Genomic DNA, 25,272 nt, shown 5'->3' with positions numbered 1-25,272 from the left:
GAAGTCAGATACATTCAATCCGGGAAACAGACACGAGTACAAAATAACAAGGGATGGGCAGTTTCTGGAAAGAATTACTTGCAATTTATTCATCTCCCCATGTACTTGGATCAAGCAAGTATATGGATATGGTTAGCTGACAACAAATTACTGGGGCTCCAAAACAGCACTAGGGAAAACGTGCTGCCCTACAGGTGGGTCAGGCCAGACAGCCCGACAGACCTTCTTGTCTTGGATGCTGAAAGTCTCTGGTTACTTATCCTTGAAGCTAATCCCTAAGCAGCCTTCCCAGATACTTAAGAAAACAAAAAACAAGTGAAATCATACCCAACTGCGACCACAAACAAAGCTTTCTTTTTACTGTCTGTCTAGGTGTGTTTGTCTGCAGCACTTCTATGAGAAACATTTTATGTGTGGTCTAGTATCTCACAAGCCATAAAGACAGAAAGGAAACCTTTATGTGTGCAAAGGCTAGCAAGGATCTACCTCTTCTGTACCTGCAAGCTTTCCAAAAGATGCAGCACTTCTATCCCCATCAAGCCCAGTGACTCATTTTCCCCAGTTAAAGAAAAACTCATCAAATATTTGCAGAGGTTTCTTAAATGTGTTAATTTTATATATATATATTCTTCCTGATCTCCCTGAACTGTCGCACTTACAGCATTCACACACTCTGGCTTGCTTTACTGAGCAATAAAACCATCAGCAACATTTACTTTAGAAGCTCTCTAAAATATTTCTAAAATGATTTTCCATAAAATACATGAGAAGGGGATGTGCTATAAACATTTTACTGGTGCTTAACAGGAGCGGTCTCCTGCAGAATTCCCAGATGACATGTAACAATCACTGTGAACCCGGACCAATAAAACATTTGTACCACATCATATTTTGCAATGCAGATGCATGCTCACTCACCACTTAAGTGGAAAATAAAAGGATAAGATTGCAAGCAGTGAAGTACACCAATACAGAACTATTTAAATCATGACCTTGGTCTTCCAAAAGATACATATTCAACATACCTGGCAGAATACAGGTTTATACTTCAGTGAGAAAGCCTGCATCAGTTCTTTTGAATCAGCGTAGTCTTTTTGAAATTTATCTACACAAAGGCACTTGGAGTGAATAAGACTTGTGGTCAGCTGGTTCACATCCATCCACTGAGCGAAGAGAGTGCTCTCGTCTAACTGTTTCCCCAGAAGTTCCAGTCTCGCCTTCGCAGCAGAGTCCTTCTTCATATATTCCACAAAACCGTAGCCCTTGGAATGGCCAGTAACTTCATTATACACCAAAAAACACCTCTCAACGTTGCCATAAGCACGCACAAGTTCTTCAAACTCTTCTAACGTAAATGAAATGGGCAAATTAGTGATGCACAGCAAAGCATCTGTTGGTTGGAGTTGCACAGATATTTCTTTTCCCCGAAGAGAATACTGGTGAAATTTCCTAATCGCATTTTGAGCCTGCTCTCCATTTAACAGAGTAACAAATGCTGTAAGAGACCAAAACAAGTTACATCGCTTATTACTTTACAAATAATCACTATAGCCCCCCTCGCCTCTATAAAAAAACAACCCAAAACCCACCAATAGAAGTCACAGAAAAATTTAGTTTGGAATTACTAAATTATTAAGTTTGGAAAACCAAAATGTTTCCTGATGTTCAGAGGAAACCCCGCTGTGTTTTGCTTTGTGCCTGCTGCCTCTTGCCATCTTCTTGCCCTCCTCTATAGGGGATGTAACAGTCTGCAGTGAATCAAGCAGATGAAGATAACCTATGGGTTTTGTTCTTGAGTCCCACTCAAGCGCGCAGCACGGGACAGCCCCTGGCAAAATCTTTGGTTCATGTAAGGGAAAGAAAGATGCAAGTTTACAGCTCTGGCTGAGACATCCTCAGCACCGTCAGCCACTTGCAGACACAGGGTTGGGCGCTGGACATCTTTCAGACCCAAAGCATGCAGCATCACCTCCAGACAGTAAACATTTTTCTGCTGGAGTTGAGCCTTCAGGCCCACAAATCTCAGCAGCAGGTACCACACAAATCTTTAAAACGTGGCAGTGGGTAGTACCTGCAGGATTTGATTCTCTTTTAACCTTTGCTGAGCTGCGGACCTTCAAACCGATCTTGCAGCTACTGAATTTCCCTCCCCAGAATGACAAGCGGCTGTTGTTTGTTATTATACTTTTATTTTATTTTATTTTACTGCATTTTACTTTATTTTATTTTATTTAACCGTTTCATCTCTTCAGGGGGCACTAGTCCTGGTGATGCCATGGCCATGTCACAGGGGACAGAATGTTGGCGGCGGCCATGTCACAGGGGGAGCCCGTGATGCGGCCAGCCCTGGCGGCTATAAAAGGGGCTGCAGCAGGCCAGTCTGGTCAGTCTGGCAGAGGAGCAGCCAGACAACTTCGGGCTGAGAGGGCAAAGGTCTATCGTGGCAATGGAGGGTTGGTGCTCCCCTTCAGTTGCTTTCTCTTATTATTTTATTAATTACAGAGAGAAGCCTGGAAAAGGACAGAGCAAGACACTCCGCTGGAGACGGCTCAAGGTTTTACAGGAGATCCCTGGACTCCATGGCCACATGCTAAGGAAGGTCAACACCCAACCCCTTCCCACACTGGGCTGCTGGCACCAGCCCCACTGATGTCACGGCCACATCACAGTGGGGTTAGTGACATGGCGGGCCCAGGAGACGCCTGGTGTTATACTTGGTTCTCTTGTTGCCAGTACTTGCTTCAGTGCTGGACATGGACACGAGACGCGTCGCTGGAGACGTGTCAACATTTTACAGCAGAGATCCATGGACTCCATGGCCATATGCTAAGGAAGGTCAACTCCTAACCCCTTCCCATATTGTGCTGCTGGCACAGGCCCTGGTGATGTCACGGCCACATCACAGTGGGGCTGGTGAGACGGTGGGTGGCACAACACAGGGGTTGGCATGGTGCTACTGCTTGCTTCTCTGCTAGCCTCAGCGCTGGACATGGACACGAGCCCATGATACCAAGCTGCTGGCCACCTCTCTTTGACGCACTGCTGGAGACGCGTTAACTACCTACAGGACAGTCCTACAGATGAGCAGATGGCGCCATCAGCTGCGGACAAGAATTCTGCAACACCCCACACTTGCTATATGAATTTGTCTGTGTAACCTTAATAAAATGTAATGAGAACCACTATGAATTGTGCTGAAGTATCTTTTAGCCGTTTCCTGCTGATTTCCTGTATGCTGTTCTCCCACAGAGACCAATGGAAACTTAATAATACCCATTGTTCAGCCCTGAGGCCATATTTACACTTCAATCCTTTGTATGCATAAAATATTAAACCGCTCCTACACATGTCTAGAATTAATTTCTTTGGGAAGCACTCAAAAAGCTAAAACATTCTAACTTGAAAATAAAATGAAATTGGAAAGGTAACCCACAAAAGGTATTGTTATCCCTTCACACTTTGTCTCAGGCTTCACCCTCAACTCTTCAAACGCCACCCCTAAGTGTCTGCCACACTGAATAAATATTCATAAATAAATATGCTGCAAGTCGGCAGCAACAATACTGTTCAGTGCAAGAAACGTGTCTGAAACCACAGCCTGAAAACTGCGCTTATCCTACACCCAAATTTGGAGTCTCAGTTGTCCAGAAACAAGTATAAACAATACTTTCCTCCTCAGTACACAATTATCACTTTTATAAGAGTCACACAAGCCAAAAAGCACAGAATATTTCTAGCTATCCTGAACCTAACAGCAGCACAGAATTCTTTGTCATAAATTAGATGTCCTAGTACAATTATTACACAATGCTTTTTAATTTTTTCCCCTTTAAACAGAGCATATTTTTTTTTTTAGCTTTCTGCTTTCCTTGCTATCAATTACCACACCATGACTACGGGTAGATTTGTGCTAGTCACAGCAAAACCTACCATACTGCAATACAATCGCTTCCTGAAATTCAACTCCAGGAAGCTCTGGTTGCAAGATTATTCTTTAAACAGAAAACATCTTTTATTCCAGATCACCTATTAATCATCCGTTTCCACTAACATCGCTGCACATGTGAAAAAAGCAAATGAATTGTAAGATGACACCATTCAGAGGCAGAAATGCTATTTTCTTTCATGTCTAAATAACTAGAAGTTAAAACAATATAAAACGAAGATTTCTAAATAAAATATAAACATTCACAGGGTTCTTAAAGCAAGTTCTGATCTGTGCTGTAACTGTACCTATCCTGTAGCAAAGAAAAAGAAGCAAGTAAAACTTTGGTGGCAAACATGTAATATTTGAGATCTCAGTTCTGCTGTTCTAGTCAAAGGGGATGTTGTTACACATCCTGAAGCAATTAACTTGAACAAACACACAAACAATGCATTTGCAGTGGATTTTACAATTTGCAGTAACTCAAGAGATGTATCGATAATCAGATAAAGATGAGAAGGCATGGAAATCAACAATCTGGTTCTCAGACAGATTAAAATACTCCTGGGCTATCTACATTACTTCCTTTGCAATCCAGCATTTTGACATATTTCTGTAACAGCATAATACTTGGTAATGTAGGAATACTTACAGAGAATATAAGGATATATGAAAAGAATTTTAAAAAGACTCATCTTTTTTAAGATAAAAATGCTTTTTCAAAATGTTCTGAGGTCATTAAGGACTTCTTCCTTGTGTTTATCACTATTTTAAATTAGTTTGCGTAATCAAGTGAAAACATTATTTTTACTCTGGAAAATTTTACAAGATCTCATTGGGAAGGTCTTCAGAGCTCTACAAGTTCTGATTATGTCCATCAAACTAAAAAGACATTAAGTGTATCTAAAAAAAGTCAATACAAATGGAGTTCCTTACGCAAGTAGTTCACGCTACAATATCTATGGCCATCACCACAGAGAGGAGAGAGGTGACTGGTGACAGCCAACATGGCTTCACTAAGGGCAAATCATGCCTGTCAAATTTGGTGGTCTTCTATGACGGGTTTACAGTGTTGGTGGATAAGGGAAGAGCAACTGATGTCATCCCCGTAGCTTTGTGCAAAGCTTTTGACACTGTCGCACATGACATCCTTGTCTCCAAACTGGAGAGGCATGGATTTGATGGATGGACCACTCGGCGGGTAAGGAATTGGCTGGTCGGTCACACTTAAAGAGTTGCAGTCAATGGCTCGATGTCCAAGTGGAGACCAGGAATGAGTGGTGCCCCTCAGGGGTCAGTAGTGGGACCAGTACTATTTTACATCTCTGCTGGCAACGTGGCCAGTGAGATTGAGCGCGCCCTCGGCCTGTTTGCTGATGACACCAAGCTGCGTGGTGTGGTCGACACGCTGGAGGGAAGGGATGCCACAGAAGGACATGGACAGGCTTGAGAGGTGGGCCTGTGAAAACCTCCAGAAGAACTTCTTTGGTTGTATATCATCAAGTTAAGATGCTGTAACCCAGGAGATGTTAATAGCTGTATTTTAAAAAATTTCCCATCACACCAAACACAGTCTTACAAGGACAGGCGTCAGAAACATCATTATCCTAGCAAAATCCTGACAGCAATTTGCCACAGTCACCACATTTGTCCTTCAATCCAAGATTACCTCCTGAGGTAATCCAGGCTGTAATATCTATGGCAATCTGGATGTACAGGATCATGTAGAGAAACATTTGTCCAGCTCTGTACTCAGAAGTGCTAAAAATCCGTGACTCCCCTAATGTAGAGAATTGATTTGTAAATGGAAGATCTGACTTAGCTAATACAAGACTTAATGCAGGTCAATGTTTCCTTCAAAGACTTAAGTATTCCTTTAAATTACTTCTGGCTCATGTTACCTGAAACAAATGCATCTGGAGCTAGGTACGTTTTCCTCTGATCAAGTCATATGCACATGTGAAGGTTTGTCCTAAGAGAAGCCTCAGGATTAGTTTTTCAAAGGAATTTGGACAGTTGAGGTTAGATTAGTCTCAAAGAGACACTGACTGAGGGGAATATGCCTGATAGATACCATACAGGGCCAACCTACTTCTCACTACTATCAATAGAGTTTCCAATTCTCCACTGGCTTCAGAAGAGGCTGACAAAGCATACAGCCAAGGGGCAATCAGGCTACATGCCGGCAGACAAGTTAATGACTTCATGCATAGCAGACAATATTCCTCACTAGTTTCACCACAGAATTGAAATGTGTGACACTGGAAGATTTTAATTTCTTACCTGTTCTTTTATTTCTGTCCACATAACAGTACTTTATTTCATAATCTTTAAATAAGTCATGGATTTCCTGAAAGAGAAAAGTACAAGTAACATCAGAGAAATAATTCACCAGACCAAATAAATAAGTGTATAAATTTAGCTTCACTTTTTAAACAAAAACTTTCCCGATAAACACAAAACTTTACCATAGAAACACTATCAAATATTTGTTTTCAGAAGAGCTGCTTATACTACTACAGCAATGTTTTTATCTCATGTAAAGAATTGGCTTACTGAATGTGATTAATTTACGTTTCATTATACAACGTCTCATAAGCACAACAGGCTGTCCTGCTGACTGTCTTTTGATAAAGACAAATAACATCACAGCTCATTAAATAGCAAAAAAACCACCAAACTATTTCTCAAAAGTACAGCTAGTAGAGTTAAAATGCCACACAGATGAGATATCAGCAACATCACATCATGCAACTTATTGAGGACAGGCAACACTGTAATAAAATAAAACAGCTGCTTTAGTTTCCTCTAACTGCTCAAGTTCACTTTAGCAGATTTTTGCTCTTTTAATAATGAATATTCTTTCAAGCAGCAGTGAATCCTGCCCAGAATACCCCACAGAAAGTATCATTTATCAATTACTGCACAGGTGTCCAATGAAGAATCAACCCCAACGGCATTATTTGCTCCCACTAACTAATGGGGAAAGAGCAGGGGAGTGGGAGAGGCGGGGTAGGAACAAGTGCAAGAGGTGTGTTAGTTTGCTAAAGCTGCTCCCCAACACAAGCAAAACACGTGCCTGTGCCCCACAAAACCCACGAACTATTATCAGCTCAGTGGCAAGAATGCAGAGATGGACATTAAGCACCCCTAGGAAGAGAGCAATACTTCGGGCATGTTTATATTTCAGTTGGGTAAGTCCCACACGTGATAGCAAAAGACCATCTGAGTATCAAAGTAATCAACAAACTTTGTCTGAAAGTTTCAGTTCAGCCAATTTCCAGCAGACCAGCCAACTTGCCAGTGGGCTAATTCAGCGATATACAGCCTGGGTTAATTGGGCTCTCTGACTGGTATCAGGTGCACCCCTTTTAGTCAAAGGGACGCCAATCTCTAGTTTCACTAGTTAACAGCTGTCAAATACTGCATTAATAAAATATGGCTGTTTTCTCGATCTACCAGCCACCCTAATCAGACGTGATAAGGATATGGTTTCTGAAAAGCAAAATAAGCCAGGCACACTGCGAAGACCCGAGTCAGGAACGTGACTTGGCTGAGGGCAGCTCTCTAACGAGAGGTCCTTGAGGTCCTTGATACTGAGGAGAAATGACACTTTCTGTGAAGTCGTACAGCTCAACTGTACAAAGACACCACATAAGTTGATCCTGTCCTGATTAGAAAAAGGGGGACACAGTCACCCTTTTTTATTTCATATACCACAAGAGTAACATTGAAAGTTTGATCTGGCGGTTAAGTAGCAGGAAATGCTATTTCAAATGGCTCGTAACACTCTCTTGAAGGTCTTTTGTGTGAGCCAGATGATTTCCCAGCAACTGTTTGAAATTTTAATTGAGAGGGAAAATAGCCTGTAGCAAACTTATCTTCATGGGATAATCATGAGGTCTTCATGTTAAAAATTATGAGAACAAAAAGAAGATTTAAAACGATAACCTAGTTTAAGCTAAGTCACTTTAAAAGGCCACTGTAAGGATTTTAACAGCGGTTTGCCCAGGTCGCGGCACACACTGCTAGCGTCTTGCACTCCCGCTGTGGGGCTGAGACCTGCAACTGCCTGACTGCGTCCGGGTATTATTTTGGCGAGGGCATTTTTCACATAAAGACAGTTTGAGACAATTTACAAAAATAAAACACAGCACGTCGACTCTTAAGCAAATATATACTCCTTCAAATTAAACAGATATCTACATATCTGTGTACATTAGACTAAGTTTCTCCATAATATTTTCAGAAGTACGAAGCCAACTTTTGAGCTCGCGTCTTATTTAAAAGAGCGACTCGGGCGCTTCTGTAAATCTCACCCTTACCTTCCAACGCTGGTGCCTGCTAGAAAAGAATGAAGACTATTTCCATTTTAATGTATTTAACGGGGTGTGTGCCTGGCAGGCCCTGACCCCATGGGATGTAACCAATGGCTGTGGCTGTCCCCTGAGCATGGCAGAAGCAAATATCCATGGCTTGGGCCCAGCTCCTGGCAGCCACCCGGCTTAGGGCACCTGAGCGCTTCCAACTGTCTTCCATGTGGCGGTTACCAAACTGCTTCTCCTGAAGGATTCCTCCCTCCCCGGTCAGAGATCATTAAGGCTGGAAAAGCCCTCCAACATCTGGTCCAACCATCCCCCTACCACCAATGTCACCCACTAAACCCTGTCCCTAAGCACCACGTCCAGCCTCTCCTTGAACACCCCCAGGGATGACGACTCCATGACCTCCCTGGGCAACCCATCCCAACGCCTGACTGCTCTTTCTGAGAAGAAATGTCTCCTGCTACAAACGAATTAACCCAGTAGTCTAAAAAACGGGGCTGACACCCACCGGAAGCAACGATCTAACTGTGTCCTGCGACGTCTAAACAGAAGGGCAAGGTGCACTATCACGGGAAGGCCTCGCTGCCACCCCCAGCGCCAGGCCAGCTTACAGGATTCGGGCAGCACGAGCTGGAGGCACTTACACCAAGAGCTACAGCCGTCACGAACCCCGTGGCAGCTCCAGTGCCAGCACCCTGGCCCCCCAGTAACCGTTACGAGTTCTCAGAAGTGGACTTCAAAAGCTAGTTAGTCTAAGCACTCGTAAAAATTAAAATCTTAACCACACAGTAATCCATTCATACTTAAGGATGGGCAGGAAAAGAAAAACCAAATATATTCAAGGGGAGTTAAGAGAAAGCACAAGTAAATATAGGCTGGATACCCTTCCAAAATGTATTATTTACTGCCACAAGAAACATCGTCTTGAAATACTTTAATTCTTGGCCTGTCCTGTCCTGTCTTGTCTCGGGTAGAAAAACGTCAGCGTGACTTTTTACCACATATTATCAATTTGAAATTTGCATCTCTCAAAGGGAAAGAATGCCTTCCTCAGAGACAATCCGTCTTTATGCTTTATGACCTGGATTTTTTTTTTCTTTAAACAGCAACGTGAGTCATTAGCAGGAACATTTGCCCTACCTACCGAATCAATAAACTCAGCTATTAATTCTATTAAAATCACCTGGTCACACCAGGTGATCTAACAGCATAAGGAAAAAAACAAAAAATATATAGTCACCACCTGGATCAACATACTATATGCAAGATTACAGCACCCCAAAACCAAGTATTTTTCTCTCTCTAGATGTAATACTGAATTACATTGTTCTGGCAACAGAAGCGTTTAACAGCTCCAACGGTGCCTGGCAATTTGCACCGTGAGCGCAGGAAAGAGGCAGAGCATTACGTTTATGAATGATACAGTTCATTTAATTCAGTTTTAGACCACTAGATCGAGTCCATGACATGCCGCATGGACTTCACTACAGATATATAAAGTCTGTTGTGGAAGAAAAAAAAAGTTTTAAGCAAGAGAAGAGCAACATGCTTTAAAATAATTTTCTATTATTGAGGAAAAATCACAGAGAATCTGCCGGAGAGTAAGAAGTGCAGTGCACAGCACCAACAAGAGGGCTGGAGAACAGCACACAAGGACTGGTGCAAGGTGCAATTTTAAACATCCCCTGTCTGCTAGTGATTCCTGAGGTAGGAAATCCCCAAATTTTCACCACCTGGGCATCGACTGCCAGATGAAGCCTCCCTTGCTCCTACCAAGCACAGGTGCAGACAAAGTTTGGGCTCACCATGCCAGCTGCACGTATAAACTCATGGTGACATACGTTCTCTTCTGTGAAAAATTCTCCAGTTTTCAAATTGTTTTAAAGAAAATTCTTCTTTTGGGAGCAATGGCTGTAGGATCAAGCCCAGGATGTGCAGCAGATCTTTACCCGGCATCCAGGAAAAGAGGACAGAGGTGGGCCCTGAGTCTTCTGCTCAGCACGTTCCCTCGGCACTGCCCCAGGGTCACAAACTATGAAACTGGAAATAAAACCTAGCCTGGGATTCTAGGCCATAAACTGTCTCTAGGCCATACTAAAGCAATGGCATCTTTTTGTTTGAGAACTGACTTTCACATTTGTAAGACCATACCCTGCAAAGATCTTTCATACGATAATTCAAGAAAATATTGTCACTAAGACAGAAGAAGAGCAATTTCTTAGCAGACTTATAATGGGAATGAAAAAGGTAATTCTCTGGTCTTCCAAAAACACATTAGCGTGTTGATAAGAGGAAGACTATGGGATTGGAAACCCATTTCATCATCCTGGGTATGCCAGGTTATACGGAAGCTACATGAAAGATGACAAAGACATTGCAGAGGTAATGTGAGAGAGGAAGAGCACAAAACAAAAGAAAAGCAATAAAGAAAATCAAAAAGCATGTACATCCTAAGGCATGAGGGCTACTCACTACCCGGCCAATAAGCCTTTCACGTGCAGTCAGTGTGACGAAGGACAATCTGAAACACAAAGGCCCCTTCCACTTAAAAGTCCAGCATACAACAGATTGGGAAAGAGCGTTTCCTCAAATCACCACAGTTCATTAAAGGTTTTCGATTAAAAAAGAACACGTAAAAACTGTGGCTAATAAAGACAGAAAGAATAAAACCTCTGAAATAGCATCATTCTAAGTTGTAGTTTGTTTTTTAATCAGGAACAAACACCAATAAAAAACCTGGACAGGCACATCAGGTCCCAAAACACAAAATAAATCCCCGTTCTGGGTGAATTGCACCAGTTTCCTATGAATACCTAAATGTTTCATCTTTCTTTAGATTTTGCCACACCAAAGAAGAACTACAGGGCATTAAAATAATTAATCAGCCCTAATTTACTTCATGACCTACATTAAAGTAGAACATTCCCTTCATCTTCTAGTCTCAGATATTAAAGTAGAAAAGCAGAATTGTGACTATAACACAGCTGCATTCAAAGATTACAAGGGGCAGAAGAAAGCTTATTGAAAACAAGCGCAACTTCTGCAGCACAGGTTCCTTACCTGCAAAGAGGGGAATCACAAAGTGAACAGCCCTTGTCAGTCATCGGATCTTAGCAGTGAAGACTGGAGATTTTGCTACAAATCCCAGCAACGACCAGCAAGAAAGAGAATCCAAGTCCTACTGCGTCTAAAAGCAACTCCATGAGATCCTAACCGGTATGCCAGAGAACCAGACTGCTGACTTCCATCACATTTGTGAGCTACAGCTTCTATGGAAGTTAATCAGACAGAGATGACAAACCACTAACTCTGAAAAATGAATGACTTGGGGAAATCAAAAACAATTCTTCTAATCCGTTGGGATAATCGCAAAAAAAAAAAAACAAAACACACAGAAGTTCATTTGCCATATGATACTCCAACGAAATAAAACTTCCCTGGTTTAGTATGGTACCAACCTCACTTACACATCCTGAAGTTATTGGTGTCTCTTTCAGTGACGGAGAGAAGTTGTTATCACTTCCTTCCCTCCCAATCTCCCTCCACCCCCAAAAGTCCTCCTGCCTCCCAGGGCACTTGGAGCAGCTTTTTGACAGTTCCAGGAGCCTTCAATCTGCGATACCTGCCTTTCAACACTGCACTTTCAACATCACATGCAACTGTGTTCTTTGCTATTGAAATGTATTAACCAATTCATCGGGGAGGCACTGGCACAAGGCAATTGCAAGAGACATCCAGCTGTGGGATTGCCAATTGATTACCAAACATTGACCAGAGCAAAACAAACAACTACAACCAAGCTTACCTTCCAGGCTCTTTAGAAAGATCCTTGATACAAACCTCAGTCTTACCACAGCATTGCATCAGATGATATTGACGCTGAGAAGGACAGACCCACCAGCTGACATTTCAAGAAGACGGACACCAGTGGGACGATCTTGCCTGTCTTACCGTAGAACATCACATAGCGCTGCCCCCCTAGGATTCCTTGGATCCTGCCTAACGCCCTTCATACTAATGGAGACACAAATTGATTACCCTGATGAGAGCGCTTCCCCACTATCGCAAGAAGAAATAGAAGCCAGCAGAGTATGCTCTGCAAAGGCTGCAGGAGGAGAGAGGACCGTGGTTTGGAAAGCACATCCTGTACCCGAAGGCTGGTATGCAGCGCAACATCCTTGACGTGAGCAGGTAAGCTCCACAAGGAATACGATGGCTAGCTGAACACATTTTCAGCATAGCTTTCATATAGCTGCAATGATAAACACTTGATTGAGGGAGGGAGGAAAACATTTTTTAAGACAAGAGATGATCTGGCAAGTTGTTCTACTGACAGCACTAACCCAATGGACAGAAATCAGTCAGCCCAACAAAAGCGCATTTCTATCTAATTTTATAGTTCCAGCAACCTAAAAAGTAGTATGTATATAGCTGCACGGCTCTCCACGTGCTTCATCTCAGCCCCAGAGAGGTGACAGCACTCATGCGTCAGGCTGCCGAGCCCCGTGGTCGATGGTGTGCACGGCCAGGCGCCGCGCTGGAGGAATCGGACGGGGACGCACGCGGGCGCTCGCCAGGACGCCTGGAAGGCTTCACTGCGACAGGGCGCTACCAAGTTGAGTAACTTGCCAGCTGAACAGTAAACGGAGACTTTGCTTGCAAGAACGGTGAAGGTGGTAATAAAAATGCTTACCACAGGTCTGTTGCAAAAATACCTTTCTCGGTGGCTGTAGCAAGAGAATTGCTTGTAACAGTATTAATCCTGCAAGTACGTATTTGCAAACTGAGCTATAAAACCCAAAGCAGAAAGAACGTTCTTGGGTTAATTCTGACTTAATTTGTTCTCCCATCAGACCTATTACATACTGCCACTCAAGGAAGAAAGTCCTAAAGGGAATGCTGATCTCCTTGGCTCAACAGACTGCAAAATGCCTTCTCCAGATTGCCCTTGCTCCTGAAAACAGGTTCTGGATTCCCTTAGCAGTACAGATGTTGCCAAATGCATTTTGAGGGAAACCCCACTTAACAAGATTCCAGCGTGGGTTACCTTTGCCCCCTCGCTACAGCCACCCAGCACCTGAAGTGCTGAAGGCTTCTGACACTTCCAGATCTGTTTGTTTGGTTTCTGAGACAACAAATCTTCGGTACTCTGCTTCTCTGTCAGAAACCTCTAAAGGTAACAGAAGATTATAGCTCCAATAACAAATAAATAAGTTAATACGTAGCTATAATTGGCAAAGGAAAATGTTTGTTATTTAATTTCACCTGAAAAAAATGGAGTTTGGTTGTCATTTTGAACCTTCCGAAAAAAAGTTATCACCTCCACCAATCATATCGCTATCAGCAAAAAAGCTGTTTCCCACTTGGAAACTATTTTGGTAAATCTTGGCCTCAATCTTCACCTAGTAACAACAAATGGCAGCAAACCAATGTCCCAGTGATTAGAGGTTAATAATTACGTTTATAAAATCCCATTCTGGAAGACTTTGCATTTTCATGATGTTCATCTCTTTCTTATTGGAGAATAAACTGGCCAGGTGAGCAGTATGTTACCTGATTTCTCTCGTCTAAGCAATCATTTCAAGAAGACAACAGCAGAGAAAACACCTCTGCACAGTTTACCAAGGGTATTAGTTTGATTCAAGAAACGGTAAGCTTCATGGTAACATTTGGAAATAGCTGACAGCCAAGTACAAAGGTATACTTAACATGCCTGACCACAAACATACTTCTCCTTTCCAAAACTGCTCCAGGACAGAAACTTCCTCTCTACAGCACGAATATGCTGCCTATGCACATGAACACCAACAGCTCGATGATGTTAAGAATCACACTGGCACCTTTTCCAACTGTAATTGAGAATCTGTATGTGGTGGTGCTGCCATAGCCTAGCAGCAGGGGAATGCTAGAACCTTACGTATGGAGAGTAAGCCACCAAAGCGCTACTTTTAAGTCACCAAAACAAAATGGCAAACTCCCGCAGTGCTGCACGGTTGCCGAATTGGACCTTCATGCTAATGCTTCCTTGCAGCAGTCTTTGTCTGACCAAGCAACGCCAAATTTGATGGTTTCTGCGTACACGAGCCATGTTTTTAACTGGACCACAGGTGAATGCAGGTGAATTCAGGTGAATTCAGCACCTGCCGTGTGGAACAGGAGCGAGTCACACACCCGCTCGGGCGTCCGACAGAGCGATGCCGTGCCAGCCACGGGCAGCAAGCAGCTGGGGATCCACCAGCAAGCCCCTGTGCCAACAGCCGTGCTTGGCAGCTCCTCGAAGAGAAGACGAAGACGAGCGAGGTTTTCCAAGTTGCGAGTTAGCGAGAACTTTTTATCGATTAGCTCGTGAGGTCGCTACGCGTGGCAGCGAGGCTCTACGTGTAAATCACCACGCTGGGTCACAGCAAAATCAGCATTTTTAAGCCGGTGACCACCTACGGCCATGCAGACCGAAGGCACCCGGCATGTAGGCACGGAGCACGGCGGTGAGCACGCCTGGGGCTCTGGATCGAGTTATGCGGATCTTTGGCAGAGTCTCCCCAAAACGAGCGGACCTTCGGGAGCTGCCGAGAGCCCCGTGAATCCTCGCTGCACCTACCCGCGGGCAACAAAATTCCTTGTGCTCGGGAAAGCAAAGGGAAAGAGACCCGGGGAGCGGCTTAGAACAAAAGCTGTAATTACAGGTTTTACCTCGTGCACGAGTTCAGCGCGCCCACCGGTCTGCAGGTGGCCAAAACCCGACAAAGCGACTGAATCGCTGCGAAGCTGACCGGCGTGCCGCAGGCTCAGGAGGTCGCCGATGTTCCCCTGCGACCCGCAGCGCTTTCCCCCAGCCGCCAGCGGGCTGTGGGAGCCGCCTCCACCTCCCCCGGGCAGGACTCGGGGCTGGCGGGGCGCTCCCACACGAAACCCCCCGACGGAGGCACCCGGAGCCCCCCGGGCGGGGATGCGCAGCCCGCGGCCCCGGCCGGGGGCAGAGCGGGGCCGCCCCCAGCCGCCGGCGGTAACAAAGCCGATCGGCGGCCAGAGCAGCAGCCCGGGCGGAGCGCCGGGGCTCCCCTCGGTCGCGACGGGGCCGGGACGCGGCAGCCCCGGCCAGCCCCGAGCCTCCCTCCCTCCCTCCCTCCCTCTCCCTCACGCCGGCTCCCCGGGAGCGGCTCCCACCGCAGCCCCCCTCGCCCGGTCGCCGCCACGCCGCCGCCGCCGCCGCCGCCGGCCGCACCTGGCTGCTGCTCTCGGCCGGCAGGTTCCTCAGGAGGATCTTGCGCCTGTTGCTCAGCTCCCGGCGGGTGATCGCCAAGCGCCTCGCCACCTCCTCGGGGCTCGGCGGCGGCGGCGGCTCCGCGGGCAGCTCCGAGCCGCGTTCGGCCGCTGCCGCCATCTTGCAGCGCCGCCCGGCCGAGCGGGGGGAGCCGCCGCGGCGCTGGGAGGGCGGCGGGGGAGCCGCGGGGCACGGCCGCCGGTGGGGCCCGGGCGGCCCCCGCCAGCCCCCGCCGCGCTGCCCGCCCCCGGCCGGGCCCGCCCCGCCGCCGGCCGCCCTCGCCCTGCCCCTGGCGGGGGAGGCCGAGAGCGGCGGAGCCCCCGTGAGGGGGCCGCGGGCCCCGCTGCCCGAGGGGGGAAGCTGAAGCAACCCCCCCCCCCTCAAAGCGCGAGCCCTCTGAGCAGCGTGGGTGCAGAGGGCCCAGTTCCGTCCCGCACTAACACCTTTGAGTCAGGGGTTGGGGAAGGAGGCGAACGCCCGTGGGGTGCTGGGGTGTGGGGGAAGCCTCAGAGAGCCGTGGTGACAGGGGCAGCCCGAGGAGACAGGCCGAGGACTGGGCAGCAGCCCTGGCACGAAGGGGCTCGTCCCTGCCTCCGCGGGGTTCATCACCCCGCAGGGGATCGTGTCCACAAAGTCCCCCTGCTGCTACCTTCCTCCAATACAACTCTGCCTTCGACACCGAACCGCAGGGCCACACCAAAATAAAGCAGATGTTGGACGGGCCCGAATTCTCCATCAGCGGGTAGAGGGTTAGCGGGCGCGCTAGCCCAAGATGATCTCGTTCTAATTTTGTTCTTCACCAGAAACATACCAAACAAATTACAAAACATCCAAATGGGTAAACCAAACCCTGGGTGCTGTGCTTGTGGCAAAAGTCACCCTCCTGTGGCAAGGCACGCGCTGTAATGAGGGCCGTGCAGGCACAGAGACGGCAGCGCTCACGCAAAGAAGCGAAGGGCAACATCCCTCCCGAAGGAAAGTAGTTCGGGAGGTCACTCTAAAAGAAGGTTTGCCTTCTACGAAGCCTCCATCTTTAAAAACAGTTCATGGTCTTCGTTGGTGCATCAAAAAAAGTGTTCTCTTGGAAACCTAATTTCTCCATAACAACTTGCAAAGCCATTTACAATGCAGTAAATTTAGCTGTTTAACGTTGTCATCATAGCTATAAATGAATGAAGAATAATTTAAATAGTTGTATCCATTTTTAGATACGAGCCTGACCACAAAGAGCAAAAGAAAATCTCCAAACCTGAAAATCCAAACTGAAAAACAGTAGTCTTAAAAAGGAAATTGGAAACACGCTTTGAGTTAAAATGGGTATACGTGAACACATCCTTATCAGAGAATAATTTCATCCAGAATTAGATTTTCCTAAGTTTGAAGTGCCATTTTACAGACTGGATTACTAGCTACAGGAAACAAAAACTTGGCAAATACCAATAGTGATTTTAGAAATTTGCTTTGGTCCAAACCAAAGCTTGCAAGTTAAGACTACAAAGCGTATAGGACCTTCATTACTTTTAAAAAATAATTCTCAAAATACTGAGCAATCAACACCCAAGGTACTTTTTTTTTTCTTTTGGTGTTGTTGCTGACAAAAGAAATGGTCAGAGCTAACAAGCTTCTGTCAAGTTTCCTTTTCCCTGATTTCTTTAAACAGGTAGTGTTCCTTTTCCTTCCACATATCTGCATTATGTTTAACCAATTGTTGGAAATCCAAAGTATGAAGGACAGTTATAAACAGTTCATGTATTTATCATGGAAGCGTTTTAGAGCTGCCAGGTTCAGCCTGTCTGAACAACATTAGCTTAGTCTTCATACTTAAACCACAAACCAGGAAAAAATATTTTAACACATTATTAGTGAGAGCTGATCTAGAGAATCAGGTAAGGCTGATGAGTATAAGCTGAAGTATAGGTTTCTTATGCCTATGGATGTATTAATTATTAATACCACTATAAAATTACCCTTGCAAAAGATCAAAAAAGAGAAAGTAATGACTGAAAAGACTGCTAGTAAGTATTTACAAATTGATTTTCAGGTCAAGCTCTGAAATTCAAGAAGTGATACTGTCTTCTCGAAACATTTCCAAGTCGTATCGTAAATTATGTGATATAAATTGTCGAATCACTTTGCTAAGAATACTGCAACACGTAACTACCTCCTCAGAAATACCTGCCAGATTAAGCAACCAGAGTATAAATTATGGTTCTGCTCAAACATTATACAGCTTAGTGAAGCTAAATAGAGTAATTAATTATCGCATTAATTTTTGAATGTGGGCACACTGAATCACCTGTGCTTTACTGATAATTAATCCTACCTATAGTGATTACCTTCTCAAAAGTCGTCTTTTTTTTTTTTGATAGGCTGCAGGTGTACCTGAATGCAAGTCAGAAGTGCATTGCTAAAAGTATTTCAGAAGTTAATAGTTCTAACAGCAAAAATAAACCTACTGCACTATTAGTTCTAAATAGCTCCAGAGAAAAGTAAGCATTTTTCTTGCTTAGAGATACTTATTTAAAAGACTGTATTTTACAGCTAAAAATATTCACCTTTTTTCTTTTCCTTGCAGTGCTCACATTTCATTCTGTATGCAGGCAGTTCGCGTTGCACAGGTAGGCTACGGAACTGCCTGCACTACAAGGCAGCTACAAAGTGCTGCAGGACGAGAGCAGAAAAGTTTGAAGACGTTGCCGTTGTCCATGGGGATGGTCCATGAGAAGGGACAGGAAAGGAGGCCGTGCAGCACCTTGTGTGACAACTGAAATCAGCTAAACGTGCATCAGCAGCAACAACCAGTTTGACCCAAGAAAATATTCCTTTTTGAACCCAAATGTCATGCCTGTTTTGAACTACAATACACCATCCAACAGGTACCTGGAGAATTAAAATGTTATTTGATATAAAACAACAATCCAAGTTAAGTAAAACACCCAAATCCTTTGGTGCCCTGACAGAGCACCTGTGGGTACGTTAACACAATAGAGATGGCGCAAACCAACAGCTCAGCCTCTGTTGAATCTCCACAGAAATATCAATGCATTAGATATGCAATGATCTTATTTCACAAGTTAATCTTCTGCCCTCGGGAATCCTCCCATTTCACCATATAGTTTCTGCCAGAAGTTCCAAAAGACCAGGCGGGTGTCACAGGTTTCTGTCCCCTGAGCGGATTTTGGCCACTACCTCTTCAGATCAGCCATTGTGGCTCTCAGCTTTGTTCCTTGTAACTGCCAGCAGAGAAAAACTGCAAGCTTTACCAGTCCTTGCCAACCATTGCCATGAGAACTGACACAGTTTAGGGAACCCTCTCATGAGCCTCTGCATTGCTGCATCCACAGGACCGAGAAACCTCTTCAGGAGGGTGGTGCTGAGCAACCCATGATGAAATGCAAGCGGTAACAGTCTCCACCAATACAGCTGTACTCAGCGGAGGATGCATGTACTTATTTTCCTTAAAGAATTTCCTGCTGTTGATTACAGATCATCCATCTATATGTATGCAAATGTTTGTATGAGTATAGTTACTTTATGTTGCTTTCAAAACAATACCCTACATGTTGTTTTGCACTCAAACTCTTCAGTTTGCTAATGAACTTCCATTTGGTTTCAAATTTGTGGCATAAGCAAAAAACATACTGGAAAAGTAGAGTGATCTGCAACTGTAACATTGGTTGCTAGCTTGATGCTATTAGAGATAAACCACTTTGCAGTAATTTATTTGTAGCTCACTAAATTCCTTGTTAATTAAGAATAGTGTACCTTTCCACAGGAGTTGCTTTTGTAGCTCTTCTAAGCTGAAAATTAACTTACGCATGCTTTTACAGCTTTTAAGAAATACAAACCTTTTATTTATTTATTTAAGGGACGAGAGCATTAAAAGAGAATTGTGGCACAAACGTCCTTTCTGAATTACGGATGTATTCAGATGTAAGCGTCCATGTTCAAATGTACAAACAGGTTCAGATCTCTGCAGATAAAATAAAAGCCAAAGTTTTAGCCTCTGCTAGGTTCTCAAGTATGGGGTATACTGGGAATGTATCTGTAAGCTCTTTACAAAGTTGGTTTCTTGGTTATATGAAAGAGAAATACAAACAGTCTTCTAAAACCTGAAACAATTTGAATCATTTTCCTGCAACAAGGGTCTGGAATCCATCAGTTGCTGCAAATTCCAGCGTCCATTAAAATCCACGATTGCTAGCACCACTTCATGTGAGCAAAGTGTAAACAATGCTGTTCTCTCTAGTCCGTATTACCCCCACTGTTTCAATCTCTAGATAGTCCTTTTGTTTCATCAGGAAACTACAATTTTGAAACCCAAAGATGTAGATTTGAGTGTCAACAATATTAGTCAACAATATTATTAACAACAATTCGTTCAGCCATGATCACACAGGCACTCAATCAACATGTTCATCTTACATCTGAGTTACCTCCAACGCATACCAGAGGTGCCACAAGGAGTTCCTTTCACCCTTTTACTAACAAATTTGAATACATTCAGCGTTCTCAGTGTATCATTGTCACACAGTAACTGTGTGGTTCATTAAGCAACAAATGAAATTTCTTATCAAATTACCAACCTAGCACAGCACAGCACGCAACCGATACCGTCGGTATTGTGATGGAGCAAAAACTTCACCACACCCCTCTGCAGCTGCAGCATCATTTTGTGCTTTGCTTGTATCGTCTGTACAATTAATTCACCAGTTAACCATTAGAGTAACTCAGCATGTCTAGACTGCAGTTTTGTTGGAACAAGTATTATGACACGGTCAGTCTTCCCAATTAGCTGCTAAGCTCATTTTAATACCAGAGGTATTTCGAATACAGTTTAGTTCTCCGAGCACTTAGGAATTGCAGTAATACAGGATCAGACTTCAGGTCCATCAAATCACAACTCACCAGCTGTGACAATCCCTTGTCTAAGAGAAGCCAGATGGGCAACAGATTGCCTCAGAGATCACAGCAGCCACATGCTTCATTCAGAGATGCAGACAACAAACAAGTATTTTCAGTTTGCTCGCACTCCTCTCGGGGTGCCTTGTCTGTACCACATGGAGCTCACACGTTCAGAGGAATTTGTCAGGTACTGCAGTGTATGACCAAAAATGGGATGTTTCTGAACTCCTGAAACATTCTTCCACACAGACACAAAAACACGCCGAGTAACTTTGCCTGCAGCTGAACATTTTCTTTTTAAGTGGGACTTGATAGCTATTAAACTTGGTAATAACACTGCTCCTAAGCGCGTTAGGAATGATGGATTAAGTCAGTAACAGAACTGGTTAGCAACATCTCAGTTTCCATTCTGTAACAGTGGTCTGCAAATAAACAGTAAAGATAAAAGAAGTACGAACTATAACTTATAAAGCGAGTAACTGTTCCGAGGAAACCATTACACTGAAGGGGAGTGTAATGGGCTATTTTCGGAATCATGGTCTTTGCAGTAGAATTTATAACCTTTGTTGCTTCATGCGTATCATTAGCAAATCACCGTGAAGGTTATATTTAAAGATAGTAAAAGCATAGTAAAACTCAAAATAAGCCACAAAACAAACCCAGCTTGTTGTATAATAACTGAGAATGAAAGACAGTAAGATCAAGCAACTGTTAGTCCAGTCCTCTTCCATAAATGGCCCTGAAGGCTGGAACCTCTGCAATACCTCCTCCTAAAACAACTCTCCTCCTGCTTTAAATCACCACTCTCGCCTTCACAGGCTTTATTTTTCCTCATTCAGACTCAATTTCAAATTTAACTCATTGACAGAAAGTATATTTTGGCAATTTTAGTATAAAAAAATAGGTGATGTTCCTTGGGTTTCTAGTAAAAGCAGGTACAACCCACCCAGCATTCATTCCTGGAGTGTTTTTATGGGCTGACCTGTTGATATGCTACAAGTCGTAGTTTGGAATCATTCTGCTTCAGCTTCTCCGTAAGCGCCTGTTTTCTAGGAACCAGAAACAAATGCTGATAATTCACAGGAAAACATGAAACCATTTCACATTAAAAAATAGTGCAATCCTAATACCGAATTAAAGCATTCACTAGTGTAAATCACTTCATCTCCATACTGTCTCTTTTACAGCCCCTACAGACCTGGCTAATTATAAACTTGAAGAAAATCTTCGAGATGAATGACTGAATCGCTGGTATGTATTGAGAGTGAAACGGGCATCATATGAGCCATTTGTTTGGATGTGGTAAAGCAGCCAGCGATTTATCCCTGCTAGTAGAGGTTGGAGACTTGAAACACCACCGCAATATTTTGTCCTGAAAAATGCTGCAACTTGTTCAATACGGAAAACTGGCATGGGGGACATAACGCAAGCTACACTTTTCCTAACGTGTTCTTAAAAAATTTAAGAGAGTTTAAAGTGTTCTGCCATTCAGTTATAAAAAGGTTTCCATAGAAACTGTCATGCAGCATGACTTTTTGCTATAAACACACCGAAGTGTCAAACTAACTTCTACACGTTTATTCTGCTTTCATGGGGAGCAAAAAAAACCCATCCGCTTCCTGTTATCTAGCTTCCCTGGCAGGGGTTGGAACAGTAACATGTTTTGGCTTGCTTAGAGAGATTTCCTCAGTTAAGCTGCAAATGAAATAAACACACTCAGAGAGGTTAATATTATTTTGCAGGGATTATCTAGTTTAATTACTCAGCATTTAATCTCTCCCAGTTGCGTGTGATTTACATACAGTATACCAAGAGAACTGATATCTGAAGCAAATTAAATGTTGAAAACTGTCAGAAAGTTGGAAAACTGAAAATAAGTATACTAAAACTATCTGACCAAGGTCCCGGTTTCCTGCTGTTCTCAGTGCCAACCTATCTCAGTGCCTGATTTTTTATTACCTCTAGGTGTGGCAGAAGAGTTTTAAAATTAGTAAAACCACCGATGTTGACCAAACTGGAAATATTTAGCAGTCTAATCTAAGGCCAGCCCATTGTTCAACGGGTGTGATGCTGCCTGCACTTAAAGAGCAGAGCCTGCCAGTTTTATAAGAGCTTTTGTATGGCACGGCGATACCTCTTTCTTCACATTTTTTCATGCAGACATACCGCTTGTAAAAAGAGCTGGCTTGATGGTCTTGGAGACTGAGGTTACTCACTTTAGTGGCGGAGCAGCTGTTGTACTCATGCCCTCACACTTTGCTGCCAGGTGCAGGGTGCGGTAGAAAGGCTCCTGGACTATGCTTTTTGGCCAACAGTTTCCCTTCCTCGCTATCATTATTTTTGTTCCATTAGTGGTAATAACAGTGGAGAGCAGTTCTTCAGGCAGTGCTCCAAGAAGCTGGTGGTTTTGCCAGTGTCAACTATAAAAACATAAAATAAAAACAAAACAAAACATAATGGTAACTGCCGGCTCCCAACTTCTGAGAGCAGCGCCATTTACTGCTACCACTGATGAAGCCAGCCCAGGAATAAAAAGTTAATTTTTTTCCACAGAACTTAGATGAGGCCATTACAATTTGTCTTTGAGCTGAAGGTAAAAGTTCCAGACCTTATGAATATTCAGCCTGACACCAAATTTGTACTTGTCCGCTCAGGCTGTCAGTATTGCTAACTGCTATCAACTGTCACTTTCTGATGGGCATAAAATTGCCTTGGTTAAAACAGAGTAGATCTTATCATTTGAAGGAAACTCTTCCTTTTGTACTTGGGATGCTTTTTTCCCCCTGAATATACTACTGGATCAACTAGTCACTGAAAAATCTCAGTTGAAGTTTGCAGAAGAGGTAGAAGAGGTTTACCCTGTGCCTGGTGCAGGCCTGCTATGCAAAGTCAGTAAGTCACTTTGGGAAACTGCTGTTCACATCGTGCTGGATATGCTCTAAATTCCTGCTAATTCAGGCTCCTTTGAGTTCCCAGGCAGAGGTTTTGTGTACCCCAGCCTCAAAAAGCACCATCCGAAGCAGGCAGTGTAAATCGTGCAGGGGCAGGGAAGCATCAGGCTCTTCTACTGGCAGCAATTCTGCGCAAGCACTGGCCAACATACCAGTTATGTTTGGCACTTTGCTAACGAGGCAGGGTTTGGAGGACTTCACTCTTGGACTTAAGTGTCTGAATTCCACTGTAGCCTTGGCTTCAGGAACACAAACCCTTCTGGGCCAAGGTCCTTCCGTGACTCAGTTCAGAGCACATCAAGGAAACAAAATCATTACGTCCCATCACAGAGACACTCTGCAAATAAGTAGTATGAAGTACTCTGACGTTTCTATTATTTTTTCATAGTTAGGATCAATGGCAAAGGGGACATTGTACAGAAAAACAACCCAACAGTTACTGAATTAACTGCTGTAGGGATTAATATTCCAAACATCACTGAATGACAAAAGAGTTGAAAGCTCAGTGCAGGCTCCTTTGAAAATCCCAGCCATAGCTGGGATTCTTTTTTTGGAAAACAAATGAAATTGGTATGTAAGAGCTCCAAATGCTGCAAACTAATCTTTATACTTGCACACAGCCTTTTGGATTACCTGCACTCTCTTAACTTGACCCAGGACTTTCGCACCCTATTTTCTCCTCTCCTCCCTATTTGGTGCCAGCTGTGCAATAAATTTCTACTCTGACAAATATACTTTCCCTCCTCATCACCATTTCTGGGTTACTTTACAGAATAAAGTCTTCGAAAGCTAGAGATCTCATTTTGACCAGTTATAGTCATAACTGCTGCCCATGTGAACATCTGATGAATTCTTGCCTGTCCTCTCTCATTGCAAAGGGCAAGGGTAAAGATAATACTTCATGGTGTAAGTGGCCTTATAAAGTGTTCATGAGCCAAATGTAACATACTCTTCTTTCCAAATCACATTTTTATCAAGGCAATAATGTAAACAAATTAAAAAAAGTCTCAATTCATTTAGAAGCAGCGTATTCTGAACACGTGAACAGCTTCCATCTCTATGCAGGCTAGCTGGTTTTGTGGATGGATGACCTGCTAGTTACGTATAGGAAAAGTCAATACACTTCAGTGCTCCCAGACTGAAAGCATTAAGTCTATTTATCTCTACTGAATGCAAACCAAAGGCAAAACTCATTGTAATCTCGGAAAAAAAAACATTCAAAATAACTTCCTGGAAGAATGAAAGAAAACATACAGGAAAATAAGGCAATTAAGTTTCAGAAATGAAACAAGTAACAAACTGATGGTCATGATATCTACCAGTTATAGGTAAGGAAGATACAGGATACAAATCCATGTCAGGCAAATAACTGCTCATTTTGTTCCTCAGTCAACACAATAAAATAATTATGGGGAAGGAAGGCCGTGGCAGCAACGCCTGCAATAAAACTGGTAGTGCTATCATGCAGCTTCTTAGAAACCTTGACTACGTCAACGAACAGCAGCGTCTTTATCAACATTAAATGTATTCCTGCCGTAACAAGGTTAGCTGTCAGCATTTGAATTTGTGATCTGACACACCTCTAGATGTGTATTTTTTCCTTAATTATTCCTCAATAGCAACAGCTTCATCTCTTCTCATTACCTCAAGCGTAAGCAATGCTGTCCAGACCCCATGAATCAGGAACAGTTTGTATGTCCTAGAACAAAAGCGATGAAACAACGATGAGATGTGGCTCATAAAAAAAATAAAGGTAAAATAAAAAGCAAGATAAAGGCAAAGGGCTTTTGATGGCTTGGACTTTTTGATAGCTGTTCAAAGAGCAACGTTACATAACACTTAGATATATTTCTGGCAGGGCTGCAGAGAGCACTGCACACACTTTTATACCCAGCACATAATTCT

General features: G+C 43.7%; 1 protein-coding gene and 1 long non-coding RNA gene across 9 annotated transcripts in view; one reads left to right on the top strand and one right to left on the bottom strand.

The window, feature by feature from the left end:
- RAVER2 (ribonucleoprotein, PTB binding 2) overlaps positions 1 to 25,272 on the bottom strand; it is a 48,665-nt gene that overhangs the window by 23,031 nt on the left and 362 nt on the right. For 3 of the 7 annotated variants that reach the window (XM_067001273.1, XM_067001269.1, XM_067001270.1), the window contains exons 1-3: positions 15,473 to 15,742; positions 6,209 to 6,275; positions 1,026 to 1,495 (exon numbers count right to left, since the gene is read on the bottom strand). In XM_067001273.1, the coding sequence (XP_066857374.1) occupies positions 1,026 to 1,495; positions 6,209 to 6,275; positions 15,473 to 15,631 (696 nt within the window). In that variant the 5' untranslated portion in view covers positions 15,632 to 15,742. Of the gene's footprint in view, positions 1 to 1,025; positions 1,496 to 6,208; positions 6,276 to 15,472; positions 15,744 to 25,011; positions 25,123 to 25,272 lie in introns of those variants that run through there. The other 4 variants (XM_067001272.1, XM_067001271.1, XM_067001268.1 and 1 more) reach the window with 4 other exon arrangements.
- LOC125182598 (uncharacterized) lies at positions 17,056 to 25,120 on the top strand. 2 transcript variants are annotated; one of them, XR_010833112.1, is made up of 5 exons: positions 17,056 to 17,171; positions 17,881 to 18,000; positions 18,087 to 18,956; positions 21,604 to 21,667; positions 25,018 to 25,120. It is a non-coding gene; the product is annotated as an uncharacterized lncRNA (long non-coding RNA). The 2 variants fall into 2 exon arrangements; XR_007162678.2 differs by having other exon boundaries at positions 24,987 to 25,120.

The sequence above is a fragment of the Anser cygnoides genome, chromosome 8, assembly GCF_040182565.1.
Source record: "Anser cygnoides isolate HZ-2024a breed goose chromosome 8, Taihu_goose_T2T_genome, whole genome shotgun sequence".
NCBI lineage: Eukaryota > Metazoa > Chordata > Aves > Anseriformes > Anatidae > Anser > Anser cygnoides.
Note: the sequence above shows the minus strand (reverse complement) of the source record. Positions and strands in the feature narration are given on the sequence as shown.